The 22,795-nt window shown below is 34.5% G+C and overlaps 2 protein-coding genes across 9 annotated transcripts; one reads left to right on the forward strand and one right to left on the reverse strand.

Moving 5' to 3' along the window:
- The first annotated feature begins 1,824 nt into the window (after positions 1-1,824).
- On the forward strand, positions 1,825-3,529 carry LOC114168642 (transcription factor MYB41-like). The gene is made up of 3 exons (XM_028053534.2): positions 1,825-2,044; positions 2,439-2,568; positions 2,705-3,529. The coding sequence occupies exons 1-3, from the start codon at positions 1,912-1,914 to the stop codon at positions 3,360-3,362; spliced, it is 921 nt and encodes a 306-aa protein (XP_027909335.1). The 5' UTR covers positions 1,825-1,911; the 3' UTR covers positions 3,363-3,529.
- A 2,982-nt stretch (positions 3,530-6,511) lies between these two features.
- LOC114168641 (Pentatricopeptide repeat (PPR) superfamily protein) lies at positions 6,512-15,612 on the reverse strand. 8 transcript variants are annotated; one of them, XM_028053530.2, is made up of 6 exons: positions 15,227-15,612; positions 9,248-11,881; positions 9,029-9,134; positions 8,598-8,699; positions 7,842-7,957; positions 6,512-6,893 (listed from the first exon to the last, which is right to left on the reverse strand). In XM_028053530.2, the coding sequence occupies exon 2, from the start codon at positions 11,785-11,787 to the stop codon at positions 9,463-9,465; it is 2,325 nt and encodes a 774-aa protein (XP_027909331.1). In that variant the 5' UTR covers positions 11,788-11,881; positions 15,227-15,612; the 3' UTR covers positions 6,512-6,893; positions 7,842-7,957; positions 8,598-8,699; positions 9,029-9,134; positions 9,248-9,462. The 8 variants fall into 8 exon arrangements, with proteins under 8 accessions (XP_027909331.1, XP_027909333.1, XP_027909327.1 ...); XM_028053532.2 differs by lacking the exon at positions 8,598-8,699; XM_028053526.2 differs by having other exon boundaries at positions 8,598-9,134.
- Between the last annotated feature and the right edge of the window lie 7,183 nt (positions 15,613-22,795).

Consider the following 22,795-nt stretch of genomic DNA (forward strand, 5'->3'; position numbering starts at 1 on the left):
ACCACCAATATATGAAGAATTATTTCCAAGAAAGTATCCATTAGTCTAAGAAAGCATGACTAATATTACAAATTTTCTGTCATGCTATTCAACAAAATATAAATAAAAAAAACTATATATTTTTTTCATGCTAATTTAGAAAAAATTGTTTATAAGACGGTTACTTGAGTAATTTACTATAAAGATTATAGTTAAAGATTAAAGTATCAACATATATATAACTTGATAATCAAATTAATTAAACATTCAAATAATTCAAATATAATTAAACAACATTCTAGCATTCAAAAATATGAAATTGTGAACAAATATAATTGGAGTAGTAAATAATTTAAAAAAAATTAAAAGAAAATTAAAAAAAAATTAAAAAAAAATAAAAAAAAAATTGTAAAAAAATGTTGGTGGGTTAAGTGGGCCAACCCACCTTCAACCCGGCTCGAACCCGTTTAACCCGTGGGTTAAGTGAGCCGGGTTGAGTTCAACCCACTTTTGAAAAAGTTGAATTTTTCTCAACCCAACCCGACTCGAACCCGTGGTGAGCCGGGTTGACTCACGGGTTGAAACCCATTTTGACATCTCTATGTGCAACCGTGTCTGACACGACTTTAGTATACATTTTTAAGTTGAAATAATATATAGATCACACGACTTTAATTTATTTTCAAGTCGTATTATGATAACACGAATTTTGTTTAATTTTTGTAGAAGTGTGTTAATGTAATATGACTTCGGTTTAACTTGCTTTAAATTAAAATCATCTTACTTTGAATTTTTATAAATATTTTAAATTAAAATCGTGTTAATTTGACTTTTTTATATAATGAAATTGTGTTAATTTATCACAACTTATCTATTTTTGTAATTTTTTCAAATCTATCAATTTCGATAATTTAAAAAAAAAAATTGCACTAGAATGGTGCTTTTGCCTAAAACGTGTGAAACAAAGTGGAAAAAAAAAATTACAATTGAACATGATCATTGGACTAAGTTTACCTTTCAGAAATACAATCCTCTGACGTGGAAAATTGTTACTAAGTTAACGATAACAGCACCATAGACACTAAGAAGAAAACGTGATAAATTTGATATTAGTGACTTTTTGAAACCATTCTCTTCCCTTCACACCCTTGTAGAAGTTTGATGCATAAACAACTTTAGTCAAACGAAACCCACAGGGAAGCAGTGTAGTGAAAGACAAAGAGTGGAGCATATTTTCTGCAAATGTTGTTAAGGAGATTTAACAACCGTACCGTCCATCATTCTACACAATACGTAAAACCTATAAGGTCAAGCAAAAAACTTCAAAAATCGTTTTCAACCTGCTTCTCTTCTCTTCACTGCTTTTACGATGGAAAAAGTCAGCTCCCTTTCATGTCCTTTTCAGTTTTGAATTTCGTTAACCCTGTTCTGTCCTACAATGTCACGTGCCTTGCTTCATGTGCCGTGTCACATACGTAGACCGTACATGGATGCAAGTATATTCTACGTATGTCAAGTTGAACTAGTAAAGTGAACTTCTTAACCATTCTTATCATAATTAAATGCTTATGATATATGATAATCTCTTATACTTATCTAAGACATTGTTTTTGTTTAGATATCAAACACATGACGTATATAAATCCTGAATGCAATTTACTGTATGTACAATACACGTATATTATAACACACATAACGCATTGATGAGTATCTTGGCTGAGCCTGAGAGAGACATGTGTCACATGGTCGGCGCCAAATCCTTTTGACTTTGAACATCTAACACTGCTTTCCTCTGCTATAAAAGCATTGTCGTCTCATCCATCACCACAAGCAACAGAACTTCACTTTTGTGTCTTTTTGTGGTAAGAAACCCTTTTGGCTTATTGGAACCTTCTTGCACCGTACTGCACTTTTCATCCATATACTTTGAAAATGGGAAGAGCACCTTGCTGTGACAAGAATGGACTCAAGAAGGGTCCATGGACACCAGAAGAAGACCTTAAACTCATCAACTACATTCAGAATCATGGACCAGGCAATTGGAGATCCCTACCTAAAACTGCTGGTTTGTTATTTCCTTCTCCCTCCCTCTTCATTAGCATTTACTAATAACACATTGTTTTGTTACAGAAAAGATTAGAAGATATCATTTTTGTTTCCAAAAGATGTAAATGTTGTTATATATTTCAAATTGTCCTAACAAAATATTGCTTGGGTTGACCTTGAGTTTGAGACACACCACTTTTGTTTATACCCTAACATGTTTTCGACATATACACGGCTTTCTTGTTCTATCTACTCAGTTATTATTTACCAATCTCAATCATTTAGAAGTCGAAGTTTAAGACAGTTTAAATATTTTTTCCTCTATTATCGTGATTGTAATTCTTATCGTCAGATTTGAGATCGGAACATCAAAACAACTAACGTATACATTTGACCATGTTACCTGATTACAGGTCTACAAAGGTGTGGCAAGAGTTGCCGCCTTCGATGGACAAATTACCTTAGACCTGATATTAAGAGAGGAAGATTCTCCTTAGAGGAAGAAGATACGATTATTCAGTTGCACAGTATCATGGGAAACAAGTAAGAACTCTATCACCATTTTCCTTCATATTTATCATGATCTGTCTAATAAAAAACCTAAGCTTCAATTTTGGATTTTCTTATATGGTATAGTTTCTGATCAATATATAACATGGTTAATTTCTGGTTTATTTAGATGGTCATCTATAGCAGCTAGGTTGCCAGGAAGAACAGACAACGAAATAAAGAACTATTGGAACACACACATAAGAAAGAGGCTTCTTCGTATGGGAATTGATCCAGTTACACATGCCCCACGCCTTGACCTACTTGACATGTCCTCTATTTTAAGGTCAGTGTTGAACCCCTCCCTTAACATGCAAGGCTTCTTAGGAGGAGCTCAAGTTTTGATGAACCAAGGGTTGTTAAACCTTGCTGCTACACTCTCTCTTATAGAGAATCAAAATTTGGCTTCACACAATTATGTACAAAACCAAGTTGCTCAACCACTGGACATAACTCAGCTTCAAAGTGTGGCCATGGAAAACTTTAGCTGCTCAAATTCTCCTTCGGGTGATGAGAACCTTGTTTTGCAACAAAACCAAGTTGATTTGTTAGGTAATTATAACCATGTTTTGGTGCATTCCCTGAAAAATGAAGAGCAGAAGAAGGGGTATGACTCGGCTATGCCTACGCCCGAGTCAAGTTCAAACCAGTTGAATTCATCATCCAACTATTTGAGAAGTGGCACGGAGGAAGAGAAGAACGATTTTTGTAACAGTGACTTGTTCGAATTCGATATTCCAGAGGGTTTAGACATTGCTGATATCTTTTGTACTGTACCACAGTGTTAATCTGTTAGAAGTTATCTGAAGAAGTGGCTTGTGTTGCCCCTTTTGGATGCATTGTTGCATGTATATATACATTCCAGTATTTTGCAGTTGAATTTTGTTGTTCATACATTGGATGTTCATGTTCCTTGGTTTGTATTCATACGTGAAATTTTGACTTTTGAGAATATTGTTGGAGTTTTGTGAGTTTCACCTTCTGTTGAATAGTGTATGTGATTTTGTAAATAATTCAACACTCTCTGATCTTTTTCAGAAAATTTCATGAAGTTATACTTCCTTTGAATTTAAATATACATTTCTTTTTCAGCTTTTCTCTTTTATAAAATTTTTATTTGTGTGGTATTGAATATTTTCATCAGAATGTTTTTAAATGACTTTAATCTGGGAAATTCTGTATGAATTATTTCAATATATTTGGAGAAGAATTTTAGAGTTTAATTTTAAAAATTACTATTGTACAATTTTAAATGGGAAAAGTTATATAGTTTGTCCCAATAATTTTAGGGATAATTTTACAAAATTGCAAGATGCTAAATTTTCAAAGAAAATACTACTTATGAAGTTTTGATTTATTTTGTAGATACCTTTCTATTTAAAAAATAGTTCAGTTTAAGAAATGGTCAATTAAAAAAATAAGTAAATTTAAACATACGGTCACTTAAAAAATAATACTAATAAAATAATTATATTATCTTTAAAAAATAATATTTAAATTGAAAAATCGAAAAGAAATATGAACATAAAAAAGAGAATTCTCAACATGCGTGTTTATTTTTTATAATAATAAAATACAATAAAGCTATTATTGGTGTTATTATTACAATTATAGAATTAAAAATAAATATTTTTTATAATTTAATTATAAATAATTTTTATTTGTTTTGTAGTTAATTTTTTAATTAAAAAAATGTTAAAAGATAAAAAAAATATTCAAATAAAAAAAACTTGTTAAAATTTAAATAAACAATCACTAAAATGATAAAAATTAGTAAAATAATTATTTTAATTTTAAAAAAAAATTATATAAAAAATAAATTTGGAAAACAAATAATTCCATCCATACATGTAAAAACGAGGAATAGCATAATAAAAAGAAAGGAATGACAATTACAAGAAAAAGACCCTACTCTCTAATCTACACCTGTAAACTATTGCCCTTGAGTCATGGAGGCTCCTCTGGTGTTTCACTAGATTCCTCCTCGGGAGCACATGCCTCAGGTTATAAACAAAAGAGTGAGTGTCTAATAGATATAATTTTTACTTAAAATTTGAATTAGTTTTTCTTCAAAATTTTAAAGTCTTTCAATTTCGTAAACGCATAGATTTAGTCCTTTTAATCAAATTTTGTTAAATTTATTTGACATTTTAAACACATTTTATTATAGTATTTTAATTTGTTTACATTGTTTGACCCATATTTGATTCAATGTTGTTTCGGGGTAGGGACCAAGAGCCTACTAAAAGAATCTCTTCACTTCGCGTTATCTTTCTCCTCTCCAGTAACTTCAGCGAAATCCGCTCCTTAGCTCGATCGGTTGGGATGACGATCGGGGTACCTGTCTAAAGTACTCCGATGCTTAAGTCAGGAAGGGCCGGTCGGTATATCAGAATATCAGCTGTAATAAATGCGAAATTAAGATCCTTACCAACCTACCTTTGGGCCCTATTTATAGCCTTCGACATGGGCCTGTAATTAGGGTTTCTTAATCACGGCCCAATGACCCTAATTAAGATTATTGACTCATTTAACCGATAATTATGGGCTTAAGTTATTTAACCGTGCGACCGATGGCCGCTTGGCTGGGTTATTGACGTTATGCTTTCGACAAGCTAACAATGTGTTTTACCGATCAGCCGACGGATGCTCTCATAAGGTCCATTGCTGTTGTTTTGCCGACGAACCGATGGGCCATCGAGGTTAGAGGGTCCATCGCTGTTGTTTTACCGATGAACCGATGGGCCCTCCAGGTTAGGAGGTCCATCGCTGCTTCTTTACCGACGGACCGATGGATACGAAAATGATTAAGTCATGACTTATATGTTCAACCGTTTGACCGATGGTCTTGTATTTTATCCGTTTCACCGATGGTCTTATTCTTTAACGATGCTACGTGGCTGTGTTCGTTTATCCGTAAGACCGGTGGTCCCCTTAAGATTATCTTGGGCAGGTTGACCGACGGGACATTCAGTACAAATGTTAACTAAGAAACGCATTTAAAACGTCAAATAAATTTAACAAAATTTGATTTAAATGACTAAATTTATATATTTCTAGATATAATAAACTAAATTGGTTTAAGATTTATGAGAAAGACTCATATCAATTTTTACTAAAAGTTGAAAGACCGAAAACATATTTAAACTTATATTTAACTATTAGATAGGTTTTGGAAAAATCGATCTTGTACTTTATCTGAAAAGTCCAAAACAGTATTCTTAAAGGCCTACGAAAGGTCTATTAGATCAACAAACAGCATTTGTTGACGAGAAAATGTTTGTTTTAGAAATGCGTGCAGGGCTTGTTTTGTTGCTCCAAAATGACACGGAACGCGTATTGCTCAAGTATATGTTTGATATGATAAAGTGATGAGTATACTTTTGCTTTTGCAGTTTGTTACTGAGACTGCAACAACAATTAAATCCATATTACTTTGTAAAGTTTGTGTGAAAATATGTTACGTCACTATCCAATATACCTTGATCTTACATTTTTCGGTTAAGTGTAAACCCATAGTCCAATAAGTTGCAAGGAAATAAAGAATCTAAAACGCGTGTTTGTCTAAAATACGCGAGATGTTAACTGGGCATTGACTCAAAAAAATGTGAGATTCTGATGTATGAAGAATTTCAATTTAAATTACCAGATAATATGCTTTCCCGGATGTGTATTTGAACTACAATATACATGGTAGAAAAGAAAAAAATACATGTAAGAGTGATGTAGGCAGAACTAGGAATAAAACTATTCAAAGAACTACAAATCTATAGAAATTCCCATGAATGAATAGAATCTGTAAGATATATTAAATTCAGGAAGAATTACAATATATTATTCAAAATTGACGTGCCTCCACTCTATATAAAGTTGGCTTATTTATAGGAATATAGAAATATAATGCCATAAATAAAAATGCTAATGGAATAATCAAAAATTAATTCTAATCATTGATCGCTTGTGATGCAGCTTTTTTATTAATATGCAGTTTCCTTATTAATCTTCCTGTATCAAAGAGAAGATTACACAATACACAAGACTGTGTTAAACAGGTAAATTGTGGTTGAGCAGAAAGTAGGATTTAGCTGGATCACCATGGAAGAAGATAGATCAAGTATAGTATACAAAACCATGATGATAGAATTGCCCCACTCCGATTCACCCAATGCACAAGACCAACAAAAAAAAAGAGCAAGTCAAGAATACCATTTCTTACATTTCAGAGGAAACCCCATAACTAAAGGCTAGAAAATTGTTGTTGTGTAATGGCCTAATTAGTCTTTTGTGGTTCAGCCCTTTCTTCTCTTTTCTTCTTCTCCCTGAAGCAAAAGATTATGTCAAAGAGTCAGGATCTTGCTGAGGAAAACAAAACAAGGTAAATATAACATCTACTGGAACAATACTTCAGGTAAAGGATATGGGTATCAAACACAGGGTACTGCAAGCACTATGGAGCAAATGGGATCTAATTGTTATCAGTGGTAAAATAACTTGCTACAAAATATTTAGAGTAAAATGTGCTCTTGGTCTCTTCCTACAACTTCAAATGTGTTTCTGGACTTTCTAAAACTTTTGCAATTCAGTTTTTGTCTCTCAAAAAGTCTTCCGTTTTCAATCACTCTGATTATAAAATGTATCATTTTTTATCTTTCAAATGGATTAGAGAATGCTTGCTATAGGATAAAAACCGGTTCAGATTGTAGCAAGAGCACTAAAAGTAGTGTATTTCAAAATTAGGGAAACAGAAAATCTAGAACTTTTTAGAGAAACTAAAATTGATCTTTGGAAGTTATAAAGAAACTAGAAACATATTTTACCCATATACTCAACAAAAAGTTAGAAAGACACCTTGATACGAATGGTCTCAGTGTATAACTAGAAAGTTTGTAATCATATCTTTTCTAAATACGAAATTTGGAATGGAATGTTGAATCTGTGTCTAAAAAGCTTCATAAATAGGCTGGGGCAAACCTCCTCAAATTTGACTAAAGTTAATACCAAAGTTTTTAGTACGTTGCTCTGATGTTTGTGATGTCATTTTCTAGAAAAATTGAAAATTTGGAATAATGTGTTCATGAGCTTAATGGGCTAAACTGCCAAAGAATTAGTAGATTTACAACTGCAGACTAAAAGGTTTAGAATGGAAAAAAAAAACCACTGATATTCGTAGATCCTGAGAAGGGAGTTTTCACTAAATAGCATTGCAAGATGATAACTCACTAAGTTCACTAAATACCATTGCAAAATGCCGAGATCTAATATTTTACCTGTCAACATATTCCTTTAGCAACTCTTTAGCTTGAACCAACTTAGAAAGCAAGTTACGATACACATCCGAGTCCCGATCCACACTTCTTTTGTTGACATTCAAAACCGCACAAAGCTGTTGGATTAACACCAGAGATTGATTCATAAATAATCCTATATAGAAAGTAATTAAGCCGTAGAAAGTAGATAGTTTTACTCATAAGCATGGTATTATATGCATCTCAACTATTCCATTGTCATATCATCTCCTATACGGAAATTGTTGGTTTTATCTGTGATTTGGTGCCTATAATTTGTGTATGACTCATATTCTACAGTCAGACAAAGACATGGATGGCAATGTGAATCTGTACTATATATATATATATATATATATATATATATATATATATATATATATATATATATATATATATATATATATATATATATATATATATATATATATATATACATAGGTACACGGACACACACACACATATATATATATATATATGATGCATCGCTACTTAGTAAATAATAACATAAACAACTATTCTGATCCAGAGTATGTAGATACACTTTCAAACCTCCTTAAATCGTTGAGTGTACACACATTTATTCTGCTGATATAGAATTCAATCTCTATTGCACACAATAATGTTAAAGTCCTAAATGCTTATTACAAAAGATGGAGTGTTTCTCTTCACATGTCGTACAATTATTTCAGCAGAAGAAAAATAATGAAATCAATATCACAGGTCGTACATTTTTACCTTGCCCATCACTGATTTGGGCGTTAAAGTCTCTGCAGGTACACACCGCAATGCTAGCAACAACTCCATCTCAGTATGACAGATGCAATCAAATGAGCACACCTACGGTCAACACAACCGAAAAGATATGGACAGCAAAATTCTTACTTCCCTCCTCCCTTCTTTATGTATCCCTTGTTGGCTGATGATTCAGCCATTGGGTTTTACTGTTAGTTTCTTTTTGTTTCTGACTGTTAAGGTTCTTTCTTTAACGAAAAAAGGTAGGATATTTCGATGTTTGAAAGAGAAAACTTTTAGCTAATGTGAGTATAGTGTGTAATATGCACCTCCATAAATTAGATAAAAAAATTGAAAATGAGTAATTAAAAGAATAAAAAGAGGGCACGCACATAATTGGAGAGACTAAAGAGGGCACGAGCTAACATATTTACCTGTTTGATGTTTAAGCCAATGAAAGAAAACACCAACTTCTCTCCTTGTTATAATCAATACCCATCCAACCCACCTTGCCGCAACAGCGGGCGCCTGCATAATGGCCTTCACCAGTGACATGAAAGGTGTAAATCACCAAATACACTATAGCCTAGGAAATAACATATCCTGCAAGAATAGACTCCTCAAGCTCTAATACTACTAATTTCAAGTCCCACCTTCCTAAATCGTGTGACCGAAGTTCTCCGTGAAAATTTTCAAGGGGAATGTCACTCAGACGACATCAGTCTCCAGTTTAATAAGCAACTGATAGTCATAAAAGCGCTGTCATGAGATGTACAATCGATCTTCCAGTAGAATACAAGGTCCCTTTTGTATAAATGATCGAGGTCTCTGCAGAGGTGCTTTGATTTCAACGACCATCATAATGAGATTATTGTTCATTTCCTAGAATGATTTGTGTATCATTCTTGCTCACACTCCTGCTATAACCGGGATCCTTAAGGACCTTTTTATCACTCATCATATCCCTTACAACACGTGCATCATCCCATCTTCCCAAAGAAGAGTACGTGTTGGCAAGAAGCACATATGAAGCAGAATTTTGGGGGTCCAGTCGATAGAGTTCCTCAGCAGCTCTTTTTGCTAAGGTTAAGTTAGCATGAATACGGCATGAACTTAACACAACCTCCCATACAACTGCATCATCTTTACATGGCATGGTATCTAGAAAGACTTCTACTTCATGAAATCTCCCTGCTCGGCTCAGACAATCTATGATGCAAGTGTAATGATCCAACTTTGGCACCACTCCAAATTTTGGCAGCATGACATTGAATATTTCAAGTCCTTCATCAACCAAAGACGAGTGGCTACAAGCAGTTAAAACAGCAACAAAAGTAATATCATCAGGTTTCTCACCAGATGAAATCATGTCATTATAAAGGCATAGAGCACTGCGACCATTTCCATTCTGTGCATAACCGTGTATCATTTCATTCCATGTAACGGTATTTTTACTAGGCATCACATCAAAAAAATATTTGGCCCCATGCACATCACCACATTTACAATACATTTCTATTAGAGAACTCCCCACAAATATGTCATCTAGAAAACCATCTTTTATTATCTGAGCATGAAAAAGTTGACCTTGAAACAAGGAAGAAAGTTTTGCACAAGAGCTCACTATGGTAGCAAAAGAAAACTCAGATGGGAAGAAGCCAAGTTGTCGCATCTGTTTGAAGAAAGACAAGGCATCTTGTTCAAGAGCATTGATTGAGAACCCTGCTAGCATTGAGTTCCAACATACAATATCTAGTTCAGGCAGTTTACTGAACACATGCTCACACAACTCCATTTTCCCACACTTGGAGTACAAATTAATAAGGCTACTGGCAACGTAGACATCATCATAAAATCCAAATTTTTGAGATGCAGCATGAACCTCTTTTCCAACCGCAAGAAGACCCAGTTCAGCACATGAACTGAGAATAATGGCCAAAGTAGTCCGATCAGGATGTTGGCATTGAAACTGCATTTTTCTAAACAATTCAATTGCCTCTCTGTGGTCCGCAATCTGATTATAGACTGAGAGTATAGCATTCCATGAAGCCAAATTTGGGCATGGCATGCAATCAAATATTAGACGCCCGGTTCTAACATCCCCAGACTTGACACACGCTGTCAGCATATTAATATAAGTAACATCATCTGGTTCATATCCATCACACTGCATTCTCTGAAGATATTCTGCCGCTTTCTCACTGTTACATCTATTCCCATACCCAGCAATCATTATATTCCAAGAAACATTACTGTGCTCATTCAAATTAACAAAAACCGTCTCAGCACTGTCCATATCCCCAATTTTTGCATACATATCAAGCAAAGAGTTGCATAAATGGAGGTCTCTCTCAAATCCCAGTTTAATTGACAGTGTGTGCATTTGTTTTCCTTGTGCATTACACAAGAGACCATGACAGATACCGATGTCCCTTTCTCCTTTCGCACACACACCCAATATGCTGGACAAGGAAACAGAATCAACGGGAACACCTTTTCTCAACATGAGTCTAAACAATTCCAAAGCTTCCTTGAATTGATCTGTCTGAGCTAATCCCCTTATCATGGTGGTGAAAGTAACCTCATTAGGCTCAGGAATGTCCCTAAAAACACAAAGCGCATCCACATTAAGCCCACACTTAGCATACATGCACAAAAGAGCATTAACAACATATATATTACTTTCAAGACCGACCTTGACCACAAACCCATGATTTCTCCTGCCACAGTCCACATCCAACAAAGTACCACAAGCACTAAAAACGGTAGCGAACGTTATGTGGGAGGGTTTAATTCCATCCAGCATCATCGAATTGTAGGTATCCAGTGCCTGGCGTTCATAACCACACCTGACCATGGTGCTGATTAAGGTGTTCAGTGAGACGGTGTTCCTCTGAGGCATTTCCAAGAACAGACGACAAGCGTGTTGCAAGTTGCGGGTTTTGCAATAAGCAGCCAAAATGGCGTTCCAGGAAAAGATGTTTTTGTGTGGTATATTGTTGAACACGATGTGGGCAGAGGCAATTTCATCACACTTTGAATAGAGTTCGATGAAGTGGTTGGAGAGAAAGGTGTCAGAGAAAAGACGGAGACGGAAAAGTTGGGCGTGAAGAACCTTGCCGGCTAAAAGATCTTTTTTGGTGACGCAGAGTTGCACTAGATTTGCCAAATTCAAACTCTTGCTTTTGTCCATCAAAATCTCTCCTGTGGTTGCAAAATTACCAAACCTCAAAGGAAGAGCATCCTTGTGCTGCAATAAATATAAATCTATGCTCCTGCTTCTTTTCCTGTCAACAAAAAAGTTAATAAAACAAAAAATTGTTACATTTTTATAATTCAAACCTCAGAATTAGACAAAAAAAAATTCTTCAGTTTCATTTCAAATGACATTTTCTTTGATTAGAAGAGAGATAATTGTTTCATCTATATCCATATTTATTTTTCAATTTCACCTTTTAAATGCTTTTTTTTTCAATTTTACTCTTGTCACAACCTAATTCGTGACGGGATCACGAACCCGAAAAAGATAAAGAATTTTAATTTTAAAATAAAATAATGGATAGAGTTGTCACCATAGTTTATTATGGAAAGCAAGGTATATGAATTTCAGATTTTGAGTCTAGGACGTGTAGGGAACATATTAGCACCCTACAGTGCCCGTCCGAAGGCTACCTTTAACTAAATATATAAAAAAAGAGGTGGATTTCAAAATGCTTAATTTTTCCAAAAATAATAAGAAATTAACACTATAAAGAAACAAAAAAGAATTATTTTTAGGGCCCAACAAAGACAAATCCTCGCTCCTACATATCATTAATGAAGAATTAAGATTACGTAATTCTTTTTATGCAACTATTATACCCCAAATCTAATGCCACCCTTATACCATAAAAAATCATCATGCAAATAAGAAATCCAATACCTCTGCATCATAGTATACTAGCGGGATTGCACGGGTAACAACAAAAGCCAAAAGAGATATATGTTCCAGTATAGTCCAACCACTCAACCATGTAAGTTACATATGAATACTTCAACAGTATTAACTACATGATATAAGATAAGTGACCTCTGACATAAAGAGGGCATGGACTAGAAGCTACTTTCACCATCCTAGTAAAAATGGTACTAATATTCATAGGATAAGTCCATGAATTCAATGCTCTCTGTAACAATCAATCAACCCTCGGCCACCTCAAGACCACCCTTATTTTTCTTTTAAGAACCCATGATCCCTTTTAGTGGACTCCCTAACCGTTTTAAAAACAGAATTAGCCCTTAACACTTAAACCACTAACATAGGTTGCACACGCTTGGTTCCAATTCAGACCAAACCACCAAGTTTCAACCAAATTTCTCATTTTTCATGCATCCACCACCATTTTCACAACATCACAACCTTCATTATATTTCAAAACCAAAGAATGCATTGAATCAAGTCCAAATCAAAATCGCAGGCTCACAATCTCAAGACTCTAAATACTAGAACATAGCAAACTTGAATCATCACTAAATTGTCTTTAAAAGATATGTTGTTCATGTCATATCATTTAATGACTCCAAACCTAACATGTGATTAAACCTGTATGCACCATGTTTATGATGAGGCCCTACGTTCACAATTTGAAAAGGGGCATTGAACATTTATTTTTTGAAATGGCTCAAGACTTAACCTGATTTTAAAGTAAACTCAAATGATACAAAGATGTAATAATGAAATTGTGTTATGAGCCACATAATACACAAACCCACTAAACGCAAATTCCATGGACCAAGTTGGATGAAGGATTTTTATTTTTAGAAAATGTTTTCTTGAATGTTATAGCCCGACCTTGGGCCCTGTTAAGATATCATTAATATCTTATCTCTATCTTATTTTATGTTTCTATTGTTATTACTCTATTTTCTTTATTATAAATACAGCTCCTATGTATATTTTCTACACAAAAGAGATTAATCCCAAACCTAGTTTCACTATATTTAATACCAATTGTACTGCACTCGTGCCCAGTATTTATATCACATTGTCTACAGTGATATTAGGAAAATGAATGAAGAAAGTTGTTTTATGTTTTTGTCTTCTCTTATGTGTAGCTCTACCTAGGGTAATAGAAGTTGTGCCTAACAAATTAGTGCTTTCATTTGCCCACCTCAATGCCTCCCAAACCCTCAACCAACGATTCAGCTGATTCACTCAAAGCCCTCCATGACCTCCTGACTACCATGCAAGCCCACATGGAGGCTCAAGATCAATGCGACCAGTTCCTCCAACAAACCATGGAATCACGGCACGACACTTTCCAGGCAGCCTTGGAGTCACTAAAAAAACTCGGGTTTCATCTTTATCCCTTCCACCCACCCCCACACCATCTCCTCCCCCACCCCCCACCCCCCCCCCCCCCCCCCCCCATAGTCACACTTGCTCCTTCTAGTTGGTATAAATGGATTTATCACAACTCACAATTTACCACGTGGGAGTCCTTTACTATAGCTCTTGAAACACGCTTTGGGCCATCTTCCTATGAAAATACCAAGCTGAAATTTTCAAACGTCGCCAATATGGGACTGTTTCAGACTATCAAGCCAACTTAGAAAAAAATTGTAATCATATTTTGGGGTTACCACTAGATGTGATTCTCGATTGCTTTCTCTCTGGTCCAATTCCTGAAATTCGCCGACAATTAGCCATTCAAAAACCTACTTCAATCTCCTAATCAATTGGATTAGCCAAACTCATTGAAAGAAATATCAAGATACTAAACACCGCCTTTCAAAGTCCCAAGTCCACCCTACGAATGTATCCCACCCCACTACTACCAATTCCATACCTCAACCCCACCCAATTCCCCCCCACGCCTCACCTACCACCTTGCCTATTAAGCGATTAACAGGCTCTCAGCTCCCAGGGCCTCTATTACAATTGTGATGAAAAATTTATTCCCAGCCATAAGTGTACTCACTCACGTTTTCTTCTCTTTTGATTACCAATGAAGAGCCCCAAGTTGAACCATCACAAACACATTCACCTGAACATGAACCACCAGATTCATCTGACCCCTTTCCACTTCTAATTATCACCTCAAGCCCTCACATGCCAACACTCCCCTCAAACCCTTCGTTTTCAAGGTACCCTTCACAACCTTCATGTGACTGTCTTAATTGATACAAAACCATAGCCCAAAACTTTCGAACAAGAAAAACAAACCAAGTAGCAAAGATGTGGGCTTGGCTCCTGCATATACCACCAATTAACAAAACAATGTCCAATATTCCCACATCTTCAAAACATCAGTCAACAATTATAAGCTAATTCTCAACAATCAATCATTGTCGTCTAGTTATCAAACATAAAGGATTATATAACCCTTTCAACAATTAATTCGACAATTTCAATTCACAGTTTCATCAACTCCAACCAGTTTTCATCTCACATCAACGACAAACCGAAGAAAAATCAACAATTCACGTGCTCGATTTAACACAAGCGCAATGTCAAGTTCACATTCCAATCAAATTAGCTTTAACATATTACGCTAAAAGATGAACAAATAAGTCTCGCCAATTAAATTCAATACACAATCGGTGAATCCAAAAATAAGAAAAACAGAGAAACAGAGGAGAATCGGTTGAACCTCTTCGACGTCTGTAGCGTCTGGCAGTTTAGTGTTCAGCAAGGTTCCAACGGTGGTTGGCGAGGAGATAAGGAAACGGGTCTCGACGATGCAACGCTGTGAGAAGATGCGAGCTCCAAGGACGACGAACTTGTGGCAAGTTCGAGCATAGGCGGAGCGGCGAGGAACGGCCAACTGCGGTCAAGAACCGGTAACGACGGTGGTGGCCCAGGGGAGGAGAGGAGGATAAGAGCGATTCCGCACTCGCGAGAATGCTGCGAAGAAGATTAAATTCAAAGTAGGGGTTTTAGATTGATTGTGCGTATGTTAGGGGTGGTAGTCTCTCGTGTCCTCCTCTGTGAAAGGTGAGTGGAGTTTTTTTTTTCGTGAGTCTGAAAGTTAGTTAGGGTGAAAAAAGGTGCCACATACATAGTAAAGTTAGAATAGGACTTTTAAAAAAAAATGAAATAGTAGTATAAACAGAAAAATAGGGTGTTGGAAGGTGAAAATCGGGTTTTGGGCTACAAGCAAAAACAAAAACTTTAGAGTAATTTAACTAAAGTTGGACCGAATAGATAGACCCAAAATTACCTGTTCTATTATTTTTAATTTTTAATTAATTTAACTAATTATTATTATTGTTTTTTTACAAATTTTTTTCATCTACTTTTTTTTTCTTGGAAAACATATTTTATTCATTGAGTATTGACAGATTTTTAATGATTATTTCTTTAAATTTCACCACTTTTTTATTTGACAATTAATTTAAATTTAAACATATAAAATAATTAAAATTTATTTTATTACAAAATTATTTAAATATAATATTTAAATATTTTTACTATAATAAAAACAAAATGTAAAACACCTAATTCACAATAAAAGAAAAAGAACAGTTCACCAATTGACTTGATTTTTCAAATTTATAATTTATAATAAAAAGAAATAGATATGTACTCTTAATTAATATGAAGTTTTTTTTTCTTTTTTGTTTTGATACATTCAAATAAAACATTTAATTGAATTTATTTCCTACGTTTAACGAAAACAATGTTACAATTATTATTGTATTAAAAAAGCACAATAATAGCTTTTTAGACTATATATATTTAAGACATAAATTTATTTTGTTCTGGTTAAATTTATTTAAACTTTAAAATAAATTATAAATACAAATATAATAAAACTATTATTATTTAATTATTAAAGTAAATTTAAATAACTTTTACAATTTTAATTTTTGTAATGTTTATATTTCAGATAGTTTTTTTATAATAATAATTATTTTAATTTAAAAAATAAGTAAATTTAAAAAAATAGTTAAATTAAAAAAATAGTTATATTTAAAAAATAAAATTAATAAAATATAATTTATAATGACAAATGTATTAGACCTGTCAAAAATAAAATTAAGTTAAAAATATAATAAGAAAGATTTTGGTACACTTTTTTTAGTTTCTCAAAATCCCTAATTTTTCAATTGTTTTTTTTTTTGACTTAAATTGTCATTTGGTCCTAATTTTGGTTAATTTTTTCAGTTTGATCCTAGTTTAGGATATGTTTTCAATTTGCTCCTAACTTTCGTAAATTTCATTCAATTAGATCATTTTCATTAACTTCGTCTAAATAGTTAACGAAACAGTATCCAACGTGATTCATTTTTGTGAAGTGAAGTATTGTTGAATGACGCGACCGTTATTTTACTATGCTTGTCTCCTCAGTGGAGCACTCTAAGAGATCTTCATTAAGGTCATCCAGAGAAAAAACGATCAAGTGTGAATAGTCTCCATTTTCTAGAGACTTTCTTTTTAAACCGTGTTCCATTGGGCCACAAATTTGGAGAAACCAACCTAGAAACAAGAAAAGTGTTGAGACTTTATCAAAAAATCAATCTTTTTTCACTTTAATAGCTTTTATCAATCATAAATGCCAATTAATGTGAATTAAGACTTTCAACTTAAATGGCTAACACCAAAAATTATTTATTTGCACCCAAAAAGATCAAAATTTTCCCTTTCTTTCTCCAACCTTGTAAATTCGCAAGACTCGTTCTTGAATTTTGGTAAGTTGAAACTCATCCCGCACCATGAAAAGCTATTAAAAAAAATTAACAAGCTATAGTTTAGAAGCAAACATGAAACTAGAGACTTCAAAATCCAAAGCAATTTCCTTCTTTTCCCTATCCCGACTAACCCTATTAGTAGAAATCAACACACAAGATAAGAAAACAGTAGAAACAGTGACTCGAGACAGAGGTGGTTTGATTTCATGAGAAGAAGTGGCGAGTAAGCAGATGAACAAGCATTCAACAGAATGCAACAATCTTTCATACAGAACAACAATCTTTGATGGAGGTGAATGCACAGTCTTCTTAGATATCCAATTGATTGAAATTCCCAATTCTTTATGAATTCATAAACCCAATTCGACAAATTTGTAACCTTAAACTTATTTGATTAAAATTAAAAAGGGTAGCACAGTAAAATAACGGTCACGTCATTCAATAATGCTCCACGTCATAAAAATAAATCACGCTGGACACTATTTCATTAACTATTTAGACGAAGTTAAGAAAGATTTAATTGAATGAAATTTACGAAAGTTATGATCAAATTAAAAACAAATCTTAAACTAGGACTAAATTGGAAAAAGTTAACCAAAACTAGGAACTAATAATTATTTAAGCCTTTTTCTTTTAGAAGTAATCCATGCCTTGTTTCTCATCTTCTATTCTCAAGCAGTCCCTCCATTTTCTTTCTCATATCCAAGAAGTCCATGCATCTTTCTCCCCCAAGTAGTCCCTCATTTTTTTCTTTATCGTTGTCGTCGTCAACCTTTCCCAAACTCAGATTCATGTTTAGACCGTTTGTTGACAACATTGTCTCCCAAATAGTTGGAGCCTTTGTCGTGCCGTTTGCCCTGTTTGCCCTTTTTGTCATGTCGTTTGTCGTCTCCCAAATAGTAAAAGCCCTTTTTGTCATGTCGCACTGTTGATTCTACCATTTTCGCTCTGCACTACGAGAACAAATTGGAGTGGTTGTCGCACTGGTGCCACTGTTTGTAAGACCCGGGAAAATTAATTAATTAAATAATTAATTAATTAATAAATGCGGGAGGAGAGCGTCTTTATGACATTAATTGTTGTATAATGTGACATGAAAAAGTACTAGCTCATGTGGTTGAGAGTACTTTGATTGTGTGAGAGGACTTGGGTTCGAGTCCTATCTATGCCAATTTTGTGTGATTGTTTTTGTTATTGATTTTTAAGGATATGTATGAGTATGTGATTAGTATTGTAAGATATTGTTGATTTGTGAGTGTCACCAAATGGGAGTTGGCATAGTGGTTGTGTTTTAGCCTTATGAGTGGAAGATCATGGGTTCAAACCTTGATGGGCAAAGAATAAGCTTTATTTTTGTTAACTAATAGTTGTGGTATGAATGTGAAGGGGTAAAGAAAAGCCTATAAAAGCCCAAACTCGTTTTATTTTTAATACCCACCTTAAAGGCACCTATAAAAGCCAAAAATTAGGTAAAGGGAAGGGTTTTGGCAGTGCTGGGAATTTGATTTTGAGAGGAGCACAAGTTGAGAAAGTGAACTGAGTTTGAGGGCAAGGGCTGAAGCAAGAGGAGATTGTTGAATCAAGGGATCCTATCTGCACAATTTTGATCACACACTCCAGGTTAGGGGAGCTTTTCTTTGTGCGTGTGAATTTCGTAATATGTATATGGTTCTGTGTCATGGATTTCACAATTGATCTATGTTTGGCATGAAATTCGTGTATTATGTGTAGTGATTGAGAGGTTGATTGGTTTGAGGTTGTGTGCATAACCATGTGATACATTATATGATTAGAATGAGGGTTTTGGGTGTTGTTATTTTTGGGTCATGGCCAATATGCGGGTTCAGAAGATTCAAATGTGTTGCACTGCATATATAGGGCTTGGTTGATGATACAAGTTGTTTGAACATGTTTGGTTGCAATTTGGGATTGGTTTGGGTATATTTTGAGTATTTGTGTGCGTGTACAGAGGCAAAACCCTGCAAGTCTCGCCCAAGCGAGTCCATCTCGCCTAAGCGAGAATTGCAAAGCTACTCTTCTGATTTAAAGGTCTTGTAGCTCGTCTAGGCGAGCTATGTTATTGTTGAGCGAGTGACACTCTCGCTTAGGCGAGACTGGCTCGCCTAAGCGAGATAGCAAGGAGGTGTGCTCATGTTGAGCGTGATTTCTCGTCCAGGCGAGGTTTTATGGGTTTTGAGCGAACCAGAGTCTCGCTCAGGCGAGATGACCTCGCCTCAGCGAGATGACCTCGCCTCAGCGAGATGTCTTGGTCATGTTTGGTGCTTCGCATGTATTTTAGCCCAGGCGAGGTGGGAATGGGTGTTTGGGCGAACGTGTGACTCGCCCAGGCGAGATGGCGTGTTTGGTTGCTGAGTTAAATTCGCCCAGGCGAGGTGGACTAGCCTAAGCGAGATTGAAGGTCTAGCGTGGGCGAGGGGTCCCTAGCCTAAGCGAGTTTATGCTAATTACTATGTTTTTATGTGCTTGTGAGTGGTTTGGTTGTTATACCATGGCTAGATTGTATATGCATGTGTTGTGGTGTGTTGGGCTTGAAGGACTAAGTCCATTAGGGGTTTGGGATGTGCTTGGTGGTTGGACACATGATGGGCATGGAACTGGTTGAGTTTTCGTCGGCTACTATTGGGCGAGGAGTCCTTAATATGGTGATTGCATGTGTCGGGCGCACGATCGGCAAGGAACTGTGATGTTCCCGTCGGCTACTATTGGGCGAGGAGTCCATAGTATGGTGATTGTGTGCGTGTCAGGGTCCAAGTGTGAGACTTGGATGTTTTTACTACAAACGAGGAGTCTGTAGGGCAGGACTATGAGCGGGATAGGCTCATAGGGTTGGACCACGAATGAGTCAGTTTCGTGGAAGCACAGGGAAGTCCAAGACCTAGTTCATGCATATGACTCATGAAGGACTATGAGGTCATGATTGGGTGATTATGAAATATGAAATTAGTTATGCTATTTTGGGTTGGGAAACATATTTATACTCATGTTTCTTTATATATATATATGTTGTGCATAGCTCATCCTTTCTGTGTGTGTGTGGCGATGATCGGGTAACTTGTTATCCGGGAGCAGATGATGTGACAGGTGGGCCAGGAGATGTTTAGACTCGGAGCGAGGGCTAGCATGAGATATTATGTAGATACATATGTATTATGTTTATTATTTTATCCTTGTGAAGATTATGTAAACTTGGCAAGAGCCATTAACTTTATTTCAGTTTTATGAATTATGGACTCCTGGTTTTTATAACTCGTATATTTAAAGTTTTAAATTTTTCATGTTTTTGGGAAATGAGGTATTATTAAATGCAGTGCAATTATTTTACTTTGATTTATTTTATTAAATTCGTAATATCCTGACGGGATGTTACACTGTTTGCATAGGTTTTCCCTCTTTCCTCCACTTAGTTGCTTGCACTTATATGTAATTGCAGTTCTATGTATGCTTTTTCCAAAACCTTTTATGCTAAAGAAGCTTCATAATGAGGTACTGTTTTTTCCTTCCATGTGTGTGATTTTATTTCTTGAAAATTGAGGATGTTGTTCACTAAATTTTTTGTTTGGTAATCAATACACCACAACAACCAAAGAACACATAGAAAGTAATTTGGAAGGGCTCGCCGTAGATTATGTCTGGTTGTACCCATGGTTTCACTAATGAAGAAGCTGAAGAGCTCAAGTAGTTGAGGTCCTTTATGTTTCTTGTTTGGCTTTATATATTGGATTTTTAACCATTCTTGTTTTTGTCATTAATTGAGAGAGATGGTTCTTATCTGAGAAATATTGGGGAGGATACAAATGAATATATTTTTTGTTTTCTCTGTTACCGATATTACCAATGAATTGAAATAAAGTTATGCCTTCTATTCATTTTGAGATGAGAAATAAGAACATTATAGTTTGGGACTAATAATATATACTAGTTAGTTGTGCTGTTGGAGGAACTTTCCTGTTAGAGAGTAGGGATTCTATACTATATTTCATGAATTATATATGTTGATTTGGAGTACTTTAAGAAAATAAAGTTTTTTATGATCATATTATTATGATATGAGCCACAATATTGATTTTTTTTTTTTTGTAATTTAGGATGTTTTCCCTTTGTGGAAAGATAAGGAGATCCTTATTTTAGGAGACGAGATCACACGTTTTATGTCCTCTAACACTAGATGAGGCAACCTTAGTTCAGCGAGCCTTAGATTTTGGTAGGGAAACTCATATCTGTATTTCAGATCTGTATTGCAACTGGTGAAATTTATGGTGGTGAACACAGACATGCACAATTGAGATTTGTATATCCACGAATTGTGAGTTTTCATTGGATTATATTTTTTCCTACCAATTTTTTGTTTATTTTTTTGGATATTCAAATGGTTCAGAATAATACTAATGGGTTGTTATGGATTATGGAAAATTTTCCTTGCACATTCTGTCACTGGTTGAAATTTGGTCTAGCTCTCAAACCTGTAGGCCATATCTAAATTGCATGTTCTCTTTTTTATCCTCTTTTCTTCCCTTTAAAATTGTTCTTCATGGAAGCATTTGACTTTTCTGCTTCGCAATTTTAGGTAAAAAAGGAGACATTGCTAACCTAGGTGAAAAAGGAAACATTGTCAACACTTTCTTGCTTTATGTAGAAATTTGGTAAACATGATTGTCTTAATTAACAATGATGAATGTTGGACCTTTAGTTTTCCCTTCAAATCTTTATTGTGTGTCTCGGCTTGGAATTATAACTAGTTTTTAAATTTGGGAGAGGGAAAGTTAACTTAAGAGAAAGTGAATTTAACAAGTTTGGCGGAAAAAAAAAAGTCTTTTTGGAACCAATATTGTAATGATATGTTGCATTAACTTGTTTAAGATTTATTGTCCTTTAGTTTTATCAATAAAATGAAACGCTTTTAATGGAATTTCTCATTATACCTTTTTTTATTGCTTTGCAAATTATTTTGGCAGTGGACTTTAGCCATCAAAAAGAACTCGGGAAAGAAGTCATTGTTGTTTTAGTTGTTGTGATCTTCTTGATCCTATTGGCATATGGGAGAAATTGAAATCTCCTTAGATGGTTGGTTCATAATGAAATATGTACAATGTTTAGTCTTTTTTTTAGAATGTATGAATAAATTTTAAAGTTATATACATACATACATACATATATATATATATATATATATATATATATATATATATAATTTGATAGAGTAAGTCTCTTTTGGATAATGTTTCTTGGATAAAGTAAGTCAATGAAATTCTTTTACTTGAGAATTGTATATTGTTATATTCAGGTAATACTATTATGAATGGAGAAAAATTGAAATAAAAATTAAAAGTATAATCACTTATTATGTCAGGTCTAGGAGTACTTGTCATGGTAAGTTGGATTTATTATGATAGGTATTCAGTGACAATGGCGGAACTTGGACAAAACATTCAGGGGTGCCAAATTAGATTTTTTTTAAATTCTTTATATCTAACTATAAGAACTTTAGAAAGTTGTTTTAAATTGTCTTG

This window comes from Vigna unguiculata, chromosome 11 (genome assembly GCF_037176805.1).
Source record: "Vigna unguiculata cultivar grain cowpea cultivar isolate G323 ecotype 2 chromosome 11, ASM3717680v1, whole genome shotgun sequence".
NCBI lineage: Eukaryota > Viridiplantae > Streptophyta > Magnoliopsida > Fabales > Fabaceae > Vigna > Vigna unguiculata.